The sequence below is a fragment of the Vanessa tameamea genome, chromosome 9, assembly GCF_037043105.1.
Source record: "Vanessa tameamea isolate UH-Manoa-2023 chromosome 9, ilVanTame1 primary haplotype, whole genome shotgun sequence".
In the NCBI taxonomy this organism is placed as follows: Eukaryota; Metazoa; Arthropoda; class Insecta; order Lepidoptera; family Nymphalidae; genus Vanessa; species Vanessa tameamea.
The window spans coordinates 12,588,749-12,601,415 of record NC_087317.1 but is presented as its reverse complement, the minus strand read 5'-3'; the positions used below and the strand labels follow the sequence as shown (position 1 = coordinate 12,601,415).

Genomic DNA, 12,667 nt, shown 5'->3' with positions numbered 1-12,667 from the left:
TACCTGAGATAGAAACTTGGGCATGTTCACATCAATGATAGCTCTCAACACTAGCTGAGATTCATCTTTCTCAGGGTAGTTCTTCTTGAGCGCTCCGGAAGCGAGCAAGACCGACTTGACCGCACGCATTCCGTAATCGTAATGGTTCTGAGAGGAAAGCTGCTCCGAGCAGAGCTTGTAGGCTTGAACTATTTTACGAGCTAAGCTGAAATTCAAATGTAATAATAAAAATACAACTTGTTAAGTATAACAACAAAATTGATTGTGAAATTTTACTCTTAATAAGGGCTACTTATTACTTTTGAAAACTGTGATGACTAAGGCGTCTTATATTTTTGTAATTTTATTGATTTTCGCAAATCATACTATCAGCAAAAGCCTGTCAGTAACAAAAAAAAACATCTTAAAACAGCGAATATTGAAAAAATCTTCAAAGAAAAGACAATAACATTTTTAATTTTAACAAATTTACATCAAAGTAGAAAAATACTTACGGGCCAGCATTCACGAATCCGTTGGAGTAAAGCGTGATCTCCCCTATCATGGCATAGTCCGGCACCATCATGGCCACCGTCCGGAACAGTACTTTGAGGTTATCCGGTAACTCTGTTCGTCCAGCATATCTGATGCAAAATACCAAAAGTCGTAATAGCAGGAAAAGTCATTTGATTATATCGATTACATCATTTTGCTAAGTATGGTAGCTTTACTTTAAATAGTTTGTTAAATGAAGATTCAAAAGTGCTTGTAAAAGCCTATTTGAATAAAGTATATTTTGATTTTGAATTTATATTCTAAAATATATGCGTTAGATATTCTGTTCACCTCGGAAGGCTCACTCTACGATACTAAATAATAGAGCAGTAACAATTTAAGTTAACGAATTTGACAAACCGAATAAAACAGGCATCAACGTCAAGAAGCCAAACATTCATTTGATACCAGTAAAGTAAAGCCTTTTTTTAACAATTGGTATTTACTTATAAATACGTTAAAACAACCCTCACGAGTTCAAAAAATTTGAAACCAATTTTATATATTTTATAAACTGACCCAGGGTTCATGGTAATGAAAACTGAACAAGTTGGGTCTAAGCTAATCTCGGTGCCCTCAAAGATGAAGCGCTTCTCGCGACGCAAGATGGCGAGCTGGATGGAGAGGATCTGCTGCGCCACCACCGACAGTACCTCCAGCTCGATACGGTTGAACTCGTCGAAGCATGCCCACGCGCCTGACTGAGCCAGACCCTGGGGGATCAAAAGAATAAGTAATAAGCAGACAGACGGAACTGAAGTTCTATACATAGTTTCATTAAGTAAGACAAAGCATATACGCATATGTCGGAAATTTTGTGCTTTGTTTGAAGAGATTTATTAATTATTTGTCCCGTTCATCCAGATTATGAAAAGGATATTTAACAAAAGAGCATTCTAGTCATAAAAATCCTTTAAGGAAAAAACGTTTATAATGGGCTCGATGATTTTATCAGTTATCCACTGCTTTTCTCATCCCTTGGCTTAAGATATAAAAAAATATGTTCTTTTATACAATTTATTGCAAAACTTTGAAAACGCACCTTGAAGAATTTCCCAAGTGCCTTATAGTCGAGTCCATCAGAGCAGTTAAAGACGACGCACTTCTTTGCCACTGCCTTTGCCAGATCCTTGGTAGTTTCTGTCTTACCAGTTCCAGCGGGACCCTCTGGCGCCCCGCCCAGATTGAGCTTAAGAGCACTCATTAATGTTCTGGTAAAAATATAATTAATTACATCATTATGAGAAATCAAATTAGCGTTTTTTTTCTTATCGGTTAATAATTTAGACTATACACAATAAGCAAAGATGTATAATCAGGTGATTTATTAATGGCGTTTCAGCTAATCTTTACACAAATAAATATTCATATTTATATATATTTATGAAAAAAATAAATTTAACATAATGTAAGAAAACGAAGAACCAGAAGTTACCAAATACATACGTTTAAATTCGAATAATCAAATAGGTGCTACCTAAAACATCTGTCAGTGAGCGGCGTGGCGACCAGTCGACCGGTGTTGCCCAGGTATTCGAACCCGTAGTCCACGTCAGTGGTGACCATCGAGCATACGATGCGGTCTCCGCGCCACTGGTACCGCAACTGAGAGATCCAGTTGAAGTCCGTCACGTCGCGCACACACTTCTTTTCCATCTCCTCGAGGATCGAACGACCTGGAGGCCAAGATCACGATAATTTTATAAATCGAAATCATTAAAGGCCCTACACGTTTAAAAAAACTTGCTGACTGACCCGCAAAGTAGGTACATCAATTTGTAATTATACTACACAGCGTCACTATTATAATATGATACGATATTTCGCCAAACAAACTCCTGCGAAGGTACCGTATCTTAACTAAGTGAGCAGTCACCGTGCACGTCGATGACGATGAGCGCCTCCACGGTGATGCGCGCGCCGGGCTCCAGCGCGCCCTGCACCAAGTACACCAGCCCGTTGATCTGCTCAGTGCTGCGGTCGATCAGCTGCGGCAGGCTGGTGCTCTGGATCGCCTCTATCGCCTGTAGTAGTAGTCGCGACTACTTATAAGATCTTCCGTAGTTTTATTTGATTATACACGTTATTCTACCGCGTCGAAAAGAAAAGGCACTCGATTAAATATTCTACATACAATTTACTAACAGCTACAAATTCTATAAAGAAAGCTTAGCTTAGTTATACCTCAGCTGTGTACTGAATGCAAGAGCCCGCCTGTACGATCTGCCCGGGCCAACTCAGGACCCACTCCTCCCTCTTGGTAAGGGCGTACGCGGTTATAGACTCCGAGGCCACGTCTCGAAGGCTTATTATCATTTGTTGTTCCAACTGCTGCAGCCACCGTTCTACCATACCCTTGAATATATAATAACACATTTTTGAAATTATAAATTACATTGCCAAGAGTATTTTTTATGAATGTAAAATGGAATGAAGTTAATGAAAACATTAAATTTTCTATGAAATCTTACTTTAGCATCAGCTGGTTGAATAGTAGAGGACAGTTTGACCATCTCTCCCTCAGCGGACGCCATGCCAACGATCTCTTTGGCTGCGTTGAACTCCAAAGTGTAGATGCCTTCGAAACATTTCTTGAGATGTGGTTGGACGCGCATTGGGTCTTTCGTCTCGGAAAGAATTTCGAGAAGTTCGTCGTTGGACAAGAAGAAAAATCTGTTGAATACATGAATTTATCTTAAGGACGTATTAAATATATATTCTCTAAAAATTATCATCGTAAATATAGTCGTAATGATATATATTTTATTTTATTTGAATATCGAACATATTCAAATCCGTTACCCGTGTCTCCTTGTTTGTTTGTAATATTTACAAACCTTGGAAAGAATAGCCTCTTCTTTTCTAAGTAATCATTTAATCCTCTTTGAATATCATCTAACAATGCATTACTGTATCGCAACTTCTTCAATAGCCCAGGATAGTCCGTAGCTTTCAAAACCATAGGCTCCTTCTGTGTGGCCGCCATGATAGTCCTCCACTCCTTGTCGACGTCACGGAAGTTCCTGGCCTCAGTTGGCATTTGCCGCATTATATCCTCCGATGAAAATATTGGTTCGAGGTACATCCATGTAGCTTGACACTGAAAGAAAACAATATATGATAAAATCTCAATCGACTGTTTTTTTTTTTTGTTAACTTTTGTGTTCTAATTTAATAATAATAATTTCATCTAATAGTGTACGAGTATTGCTTTGAGTCAGCCCTCACCTGCAACCACTGGTCCAGAATATCTTGCATACTGATTAACTTCTCCTCCCAAGCGACCATATCTGCTTCGAATGCCTTCACGTATGGCGAACCACGCATCGTCTGCGATTTGAGTATATGATCGTCCAATTGCTGCTGTACATCATCCAGACCTGTTAAGATGCCTACGCCCGTATCTCTATAAATCAAAAAAATAAAGATACACACTGTAATACTTTTATAAAATAAAACTAAATCAGTCGCATCGCTCGTTTCACCGTCTCACCGATAGGGCACTACGTCGAAGCGCACACCGAGCCATTCCTCCTTCATCTTGACGAGCGCCTTCTCCAGCGCGTGCTCCTTGGAGGCGTGCTGCTCGATCTCCTCGAGCTGAGCCGCGAACACGTGCACACCCTGCTCCACCATGTCCGCAAGCGTGCTGCTCGGCGTGCGCACCACCTCCGTGCCCACCAGCTCGCTGATGCGCGCCCAGTGACGGTCGCGCATGCCCTACGGAAATCTCACTCGTCTTCAATCGATATGAGCAGTGACTAACAGTACTGGTCCAAAAGGTTTTTCCTCAATTTAATTATACATACTTTTATAATGGATATCGTATCTTGAAAAATAAACGAAAGGAAAACTGCAAATACCGAAGAATCCTCGAGGACATTTTAATGTTAATATCAATTATCTAAGCCTATCTAGTCTACAGTCATTTAAAGATTTACAATTTGTCTAAAGATTTAAAGATTTACAATGACTAATGAAAAATTTAAAAACATGTATGTTTGTGATCATGTGCTGCTGCGAGATGATAAAAACATCTCGATATGGCCCACGATCCACGCCTAGATTACAAATTAAATTCTATTTTATGCATGAATGTAAACTTAAACTTAAACATATATATAAATTTCGGAATGGCAAATTCTTACCTTGTTGCAAATAGCGCACAAAACAGGTAACAGAAGTTTGAACTTTTCCAACTTATTCCGCACCATGTCTGCGATACGCTTAGCTCCAGGGAATTCGAATAGCTGTTTTCCAAGCTTATACAGCAACTTCCACCACGCCTCCACGTCTTCGGCTATCCTTTCAGCGTCTAGTCCCAGGAAAGGCCCGTGATACCTAAACACGTATTATTACAGACAAGCACGTAACAAACATTTGTATTTGAAATTTTTAAATATCTAATTTTACCATTTTTCGTAGCCATCATAGAAGTCGTAAGCCGTGTGCCACAGCTTGTGGAATGGTTCGACGCTGGCTAGCATGCTCTGCAGGCTAAAGTACACCGAAGCCTCTTGCTCCAATAGAGTCTCCTCATTGATTATTTCGTCTGCTTCGCGTTTATCATCCTAATTATAATATTTGAAATGGTAATAATTACTAATTATATTTTAGAATGTAGATCAATCTTAGTTAATTTGAAAGAAACTTTGATTGAATGAAATATATGTGATTATAGAAATTAGTGACATTATTCATACAAGAAACTGTTCGTTGTTTGATCTTATATTATAGACTATAGAATCAAATTACCGATAAGTTCTTAAAGATATCGTCGACTTTTCCGACAACCTCTCTCAAAAGATCTAAGTTTAGTAGAGGCGGGTCAAAACGTCGGAACTGTTCCAGTTCCTTCTCGTGCCTCTTTAGTTTCTCCTCGAAGATGGCCTTTCTAGTCCTCAGCTTGTCTTCCGCCATCGTTTTTTTTGTGTTAAGAGTCTTCAGAGTAAGGTCGATTGTTTCCTCCATGTCAAGAGGCCAGAGGAACACCCGCGTGTTCAAATTTATATCTTCAACTGTTGTTCCAGAAATAAACTTATAATTAAAAAAACTCTTCAGGCTTTCATAAATTATAATGTTTACCTAATGTATGTAAAGGGGTAATTTTATTAGACTAGAAGCAGATTAACGTAACAACAATAATTATTTTGAATGATACTATTTTTTCTGTAATCAGAGCCAAACAATTGGATTTATAAATATTATAATTAGGGGTAACTAAAAAAATTATGATGGCGTTAATCCCACTGCAATGTATGCCCATACCTCCCACAATACCAATCGAGGAGTAAAGACATTTATCGTCAAATGGCCTACTCGATGACGTCAGTGTGTGTCTGTATGTTTTTGTATATATGCGAGAGTTCTACTGACACGAGAGATGTGCGTGTTCGTGGAGGAACAGCACGTAAAGCGCTGAGGTGCGTGAGCGCTCGCGCAGCTCGAACAGGGCGCAGTCGCGGCAGTCCTGGATGTAGGCGAGCAGCTCCACCAGCGCGGCCGTACCGTCCGGGCTCTCCGACGTGCGCGCCGCCATCTCTTCGTATACGTCACAGATGCTGAACATGACACCCGTAGTATTTTATTCGATATCAATTACGAAACAGACTACATTGTATACTAGTTTTAATTAAATAGTAAAACTCTCATGTTACCAAACACATGTTTAGAATAAACAATCTGTCTGCAAATAATCTTTTGATACTTTAATCAGCTGATCAACACAAGTCTTAAATTTATCATACTTTTTCTCGTGTATAAAAATGATAACATAAAGAACTCACGCTCTATTCCACTTCCTGTTGACAGCAATGAAATGATCCACAATATACTGTCGGAGACCGTCCGCCACGCCCCAGAGCACATCGTTGATAGGGCCGCAGTCTAACATTATCATGTTCAGGGGTATATCTCGTCGGAGGAATGCGATTTCGTCACGAAGTTTTTCGTACATTATAATACGTGCAGAGAAATCCTGTTGAAGGTACATTGAATTTACACTACGCTATTCACTGTGAGTGACAAAATACAGATGTTTTTGTTTTATACCAATATCCACTCTTCACTAGCAATTAATACACGAACAAAATAAGATTTTTTCGGACAGCCTAGGCGGAAAATGTAGTAGTAGACTAAAAAATAAATTTAAAATAGCATACATTTTACTCCTATACAAATATTTTTGGTAAGCCTTGTAAAGTATGAAAGGTAAAGCCTACTAATATGGCTCTAGACGTAACCAACCTTTAAAAATGGCGGCGGTTCCAAAGCGAAGAATTTAAGTAGATCTTGATGAGCGGTCTCATCAAGGAGATAGAAGTACTCCTCGTATCTGAGAAGGAAGCTCAGCGGTCCGGCACGATTCTGGTTGAAGTGCTTAATACATTTGTTAACTATACCCGTCATATATTCTTCGTCTGGGTATACCGACATCAGGTAAGGTTTTGGACGATTTACTCCTAAAATTCAAATTAAGATTCAGATATGAATTCCTTTGTTTAATGATTTTAAACTTACTTTAATACTCATTGCAGTCGATTTACTTTGATTGTAAAAGTAAAAATAATTGACATGTAAAAATTGTGAATATAAATAATGATAAATAATCAGCATACCAGGATACATTATGTTGTCAACACTAGGCAGCTGGTTGTTTACATTGATGATGGTGTGGAACCACTTGATAATCATAACACGCATATGTTCGAGGGTCGGGTCGAAGGAGATAGTTGTAGAGCCAGGCTTGCCAACCACCTTGATGCGTAGGAGTGGTCGCTTGATGAACGTATAATCCTTATACTCTGTGCCGTAGTCGTTCCCTTCCTAGTTACGCAGAAAATACGTAATTTTTTATACAATTATAACTACAAGTACATTCAGACCTATTTTTTATATTATAGTCTGCACGTGTATGTACATGGCTGCACTCTAACATTACACCCTCACTCAAATAATCCGAAGCGACAGCATCCCATTTATACTTTCTTTAAATACTTCAGATACTGAAAATATGCTATGCACTCACCCAATAATAAGAAAAATATTCTGCAAAATGATTCACGCTTCTCTCGACTAAATCACGAACTTGTCTCGACATTAATGCATGGATGGCGCTGCACAAAAATACATACGATTAAACTACAAGTTTATAGATCTCACTATTATTCTGATCTCATCAACCATTTGGCAGTACCTGAAAAACTTCTCGACTTGAAAGGTGGACTCCTTCTTCTTCTTCGACACGTAAACGGACCAGTGCTGCCTCATCTTGACCATAGTATCGGCGACGTCTATGAGCCAGTTGTCCAATAACTCGGTTCTGGTCTCCGCACACAGTTCGGTGAGACGCTCGGTGAAGTCGGAAGAGTAATGTGGAAAGGGGTGATGAGATTGCATCTTGGTCATGTCGCAGATGTACACATTTTGATATCTAAAATTAAAAGTAGAATTGTCGATTCCGATTAAATTAGTCGTCATCACCCTTTTTTCTCTTTCCTGATACTATTAGATTAGAGAAATAATCAATTTAATGTAAAGATGAGTATTGTGAGCGAAACGAGAAAAAAATACTGACATTCAAACGACGAAATAAAAAATATTGGTACCTCTCCTGCCAAATCCTTCTGAGCTCTAGCAGCACGGGGTTTCCCTGGTAGTACCGGTAGGTGAGCGCGTGGCGGGCGCGCTGCGCGGCGCTGTGCCACGGCACGGGCGCGCGCACGCTCAACGCGGGCCACAGCGCCGGCAGGAACGCGATGCGCAGCCGAGTGCGCTCCTCGGGGTCCTCCAGGATGAAGGCCAGCAGGCATCTGGTCACGGTGACTATTGTTATGTCGAACCCGATGGTCGTGGATGGTAAAAATAATTGAAAATTTAGGGACTAAGGAAGTCATTGTAGTAGACTATCTGAACATATGTACGACGCAAATGTTAATTCAGCAATTCTCCATCATTACTTTAAATAACTTACCGAATTAACGTACAAGTAATCTAAATGGAAATGTGCTTCGTGTCCGTTCAAGCAATTGTAAAATTTTGTTAAACGATTGATGATTGATACACTAAATGTTATTACATATTTTATCGTTTTCATATCATTTATCATAAAATGAGTCCTCTACTATTCCAGACTTATCAGCTAGCTATCATGATAGGCATATTAGGATACCTCTTCATCGCCTTCACGAAGAACTCCCTGATATCCGCCTCGTTCTGTCGGACGCAAGCTTGGTAGGTCAGGATCATCAATCGTTTCTTAATCTTGGCCGTCTGTTTATCCACTATTGCTTTAGCACGTTGGTACAAGTATTGCGGGAACTCAGGAATGTGAATACCAGTGATCGACTGTTGATTTTGAATAACTCAAATCAAAAACGGTTACAACTTGTTAACATTCAGTAACGAATTGAAACTTATACAAATATTGTAGTTCAGATTCTTGATCGTATCATTCGTAGGTCACGAGAATCTAAGACTTAAATCGTTTCAACTTTTCATGTCTGAGTGCTTGAAATTCAAAACGAAGATATTATATAATATCTTGGACAATGAGCTCAAGAAGAATTGAACAGTGAGATCTAACACCTAACGGGAGTCAACAGAGTAACTGTTGATGACAAATTAATAAAAGATATATGCTAACTGGCACAAAATATGTATTTTTAAACAACATTTGTGAGATGCTTACCGTCGTTAAATAGTACTGGATTCTTTCGAGATCCTTAGGGTGTATATATCTATATTGCTCCTCTTCTGTAATTTTTAATAATTCTTCTTTCTGATCATCCGGATCACGTGGTAATTCGAACTCCAACTTTGCTAAATGCCTAATTAAGTAAATGACTGTAATTTCATAATATATATAAATTAGACATCTTAAACTAGAAGTGTTAAACTAGGTTATCAATATATTAAGTAGTCTTTATTCAAGTAGGTAGTAAGTAAGTTATCAATATCAATAATATACTATATATATACTTTAAATAGGCTTTAAATAAAAACACTTTTAAATCGTCATTTTACATGATTAGGTATATTAATGTAAAACTATCGTTTAACTTTTTTTATATTAAAATAAGCTCTATAAATTGTGCTTTTTTGGATTTTCCAAATTTATTTTAATTTAATCTTATTATTATAGATTAGATAGGGGATACAAAATAATTTATTATTTTTTGGATTCCCAAAAAAGCATACAAAAATATTATTAAATTGGCTGGTAATAAATCTTAAAGTAACGTACTTTTTCAAAGCCTCCTGCGCCGCCAATTCTGCTTCTTCTTTTTCCTTTTTTCTTTTCTCTATTCTTCTTCTCTTTGCTTCCGCCTCAGCTGCCTTTCGTTTTTCGTATGCACCTGAGACCAAGTCTTCTAATAACACCAACCCTGTCGTCGAATTACAAACGGACACTTAAAATAAAAGTACAGTAACAGCCTGTAAATGTCCCACTGCAGAATAAGGCATCCTCTCCCTTTGAGAAGACGGCTTGGAACTTATTCCAGCATGCTGCTCCAATACGGGTTGGGGGATATACATATGGCAGAATATCATTAAAATTAGACCGCCGAGCACGAAATAAATTATAAACATAAATGAAACACATACAAATTCAGTAGTGTTTGACTGGTGTTAGAACCCGCAATAGTCGGTTAAGGTCTTCTAACTAATATCGACCATAACAGCTATCGGCTCGAACGAACGCTTAAATCAAGTTTTTAAAGCCTACACATTCGAATCTCTTATTCTTTATCTTACAAATCTAATTGAAGTTTATATAGCTGAAAGTTGCGTTGCATAAAATGTTATATTATATATAATTTAATGTTTGTTTTATAAGTCTACCTAGATTTTAAAAAAGATAAACCTTAACGGTAAACATTTCCGAAACAGAATATATTACAATATTTATCATGGATATTTGATTAAATGGTGTTTTATACTTCGATGAAGCTGTTATCGAAAACTTGAAAGTCAAATTAAATTGGATATAAGTAGTTAAGTGGAATAGTATTGTATCCTAAATAAAGACATATTCATCAAGAACTGTTAGTAGCGCACAATATAGCCGTTCTATTAGCAAATCGCATGGAATACGTCAATGTAAGGTTTGTTTATCCTAATTCCTTTCGAATAGACCAGTGGCGGATTAAATACGGGCCGGAAGGGGCGGCTCGCCCCGGGCCTCCAGTCTTGGGGGCCCGAAATCCATCCGCGTTCCCGTGCTCAAATCCTAAACAAGACTTCAAAAAAGTGCTTAGTATCTACATAAGTTTATCAAGATCAAAACACTATACTCTACAGCCATCTAGACTTTACGCGGTTCTATATTATTTTAACTTCGCTGAACGCGTCCGATACGCTGGGGGAATCCCCGTCTTTGTACCAGGTACTTCCTCCAGGAATCCATGAATGAATGAGGGGCCTCATTCAGCTTTGCCACCCCGGGCCTCTGACGGGCTTAGTCCGCCACTGGAATAGACTATACTCTCTTACACCACACACATAAAAGAAAGCTAGATTTAGGTTTATGTACGTATTTAAGCCTGTGCCTTGTACATAAAAACTTATAGTTTTTTGTAACTTAACAATTATCCATCCTGCTCTTTGTACATACCAAGAAAAACGAATTTAAAACTTTTCACCTTTTGGCAACTTATTTTTCGCCTTTTCTCTATTCAATGCTTCGAGTTTTTCTTTTTCTCTCTCTGCCCATGACTTTAACGGCGGAAACTGAAGTTCTCCGTTTGGGCTCAGTGGCCCATACAGTTGAGGAGGGGGGCGCCTTTTCGGTGGCATGTTTATAGTTCGCATCGTCTTTGTAGATCTCGTGTAACAGTTACCTTTAAGTATATATTTACAAATATTAAAGCTAATCAATTTATTTTTAAACCACCAAAAATTTTTATCCAATAATAATCGATTGCTGGATTCCGATTCAAATGTTAGGACACATTAAAAGGGAAGTGAATTTCAGGAATGTTTATAAGACTATAATTGGATATCTGTAATTAAGAACGTATAACTATGCGTACGTAAAGAGTACCAATATATATCATATTACAGAGTGTCAAGATTCAGAAGATAAAACGCCTCACCGGCAACGCGCTCTTTTCGTTTAAGCACTCATCTTCGTAGCATCGTTAGACCGATACTGTGTCGATTTTTAGAATACCTATTAAAGTTAGTAGCTTAGTTTTTTAGTTAAGTTATGACTGCGTTCTTTTATTGTTATTTTCGTAAAATAAGTTGTGTTCAATTTGGACAACTGTCTGTATAAAAACATCTCTCCTCCAATTTATTAATTTTATTTTTCAGTGCCAATGTATTTATGCGGAGGAGACCACTAACCATAAAATTGCCTAATTGATCCCTCATCGCATTGATGAATCACCAATATTATGGTTAGCGATCGGGTCGTCGTGATATAAAGTCATTTAAATTAATCAGATCCGGTTACTCAAATTTAATAACAATTCTATTCTTAAATCTACACAATACTTACCAATAGAGTCTACGGGTTTCGCATGGTTAAAGCTGTCTCTATACGGAACTCCCCTCGTCCAAGATTTCGCCTGCACTAGAGGAGGAAATTCGCTGCAACCGCCATCGCCCTCGCCTTTAAATTTGACAAAGCCATCCATTGCATTAAATATTTTTCTGAGATGAGCTATTACTTAACATTATTATTCCAATCTAATGTTAGTAATAAGCGATGCTTGATACCTTCAGGATAATAGTTTTTAGCAGCTCGCAGCAACTGGCCATCTTGGCCAAGCTCCTGGTTATAACCTGCTCGCGGCATCCATGGTAATCCTGGCTGCTTCCTCGCTGGAGTTGGCACGAAGCGTGAAGGACATTTCTCAGCCTTACTCGCTGACGGTGCTGGCCGTTTCCGACCATGACTATTCATTCTTCCTGGACAAATCATTATAGAATACTTACACTTACTTAAGAAACTACAGTAATTGCATTAAATTAATAAATTTAATTGTATGTTGATATAAATTATTAATTAAATAAATAAATTATTAGAACACACATAATATCCTACTTTTATTCGAATTAAATATATTTATTTACCTATTAATGCATTTTTAATGTAATTTTTAACATATATTTACAAAATTTATAG

The 12,667-nt window shown here is 38.0% G+C and overlaps 1 protein-coding gene across 1 annotated transcript in view; it reads right to left on the bottom strand.

Moving 5' to 3' along the window:
• The window catches only part of LOC113393154 (dynein axonemal heavy chain 3), a 37,995-nt gene extending 25,550 nt beyond the window's left edge, over positions 1 to 12,445 (bottom strand). Inside the window, exons 1-27 of the mRNA XM_026629884.2 lie at positions 12,259 to 12,445; positions 12,038 to 12,151; positions 11,178 to 11,375; positions 9,779 to 9,920; positions 9,224 to 9,362; positions 8,705 to 8,880; positions 8,142 to 8,345; positions 7,730 to 7,966; positions 7,562 to 7,649; positions 7,152 to 7,359; positions 6,781 to 6,995; positions 6,321 to 6,511; positions 5,911 to 6,095; positions 5,290 to 5,552; positions 4,948 to 5,105; positions 4,683 to 4,875; positions 4,028 to 4,254; positions 3,763 to 3,940; positions 3,372 to 3,634; positions 3,006 to 3,207; positions 2,719 to 2,889; positions 2,411 to 2,558; positions 2,012 to 2,210; positions 1,577 to 1,745; positions 1,054 to 1,247; positions 495 to 623; positions 4 to 205 (exon numbers count right to left, since the gene is read on the bottom strand). Coding sequence (XP_026485669.2) covers positions 4 to 205; positions 495 to 623; positions 1,054 to 1,247; positions 1,577 to 1,745; positions 2,012 to 2,210; positions 2,411 to 2,558; positions 2,719 to 2,889; positions 3,006 to 3,207; positions 3,372 to 3,634; positions 3,763 to 3,940; positions 4,028 to 4,254; positions 4,683 to 4,875; positions 4,948 to 5,105; positions 5,290 to 5,552; positions 5,911 to 6,095; positions 6,321 to 6,511; positions 6,781 to 6,995; positions 7,152 to 7,359; positions 7,562 to 7,649; positions 7,730 to 7,966; positions 8,142 to 8,345; positions 8,705 to 8,880; positions 9,224 to 9,362; positions 9,779 to 9,920; positions 11,178 to 11,375; positions 12,038 to 12,151; positions 12,259 to 12,445 — 4,980 coding nt within the window. The remainder of the gene's footprint in view (positions 1 to 3; positions 206 to 494; positions 624 to 1,053; positions 1,248 to 1,576; positions 1,746 to 2,011; positions 2,211 to 2,410; positions 2,559 to 2,718; positions 2,890 to 3,005; positions 3,208 to 3,371; positions 3,635 to 3,762; positions 3,941 to 4,027; positions 4,255 to 4,682; positions 4,876 to 4,947; positions 5,106 to 5,289; positions 5,553 to 5,910; positions 6,096 to 6,320; positions 6,512 to 6,780; positions 6,996 to 7,151; positions 7,360 to 7,561; positions 7,650 to 7,729; positions 7,967 to 8,141; positions 8,346 to 8,704; positions 8,881 to 9,223; positions 9,363 to 9,778; positions 9,921 to 11,177; positions 11,376 to 12,037; positions 12,152 to 12,258) is intronic.
• Positions 12,446 to 12,667: the final 222 nt, after the last annotated feature.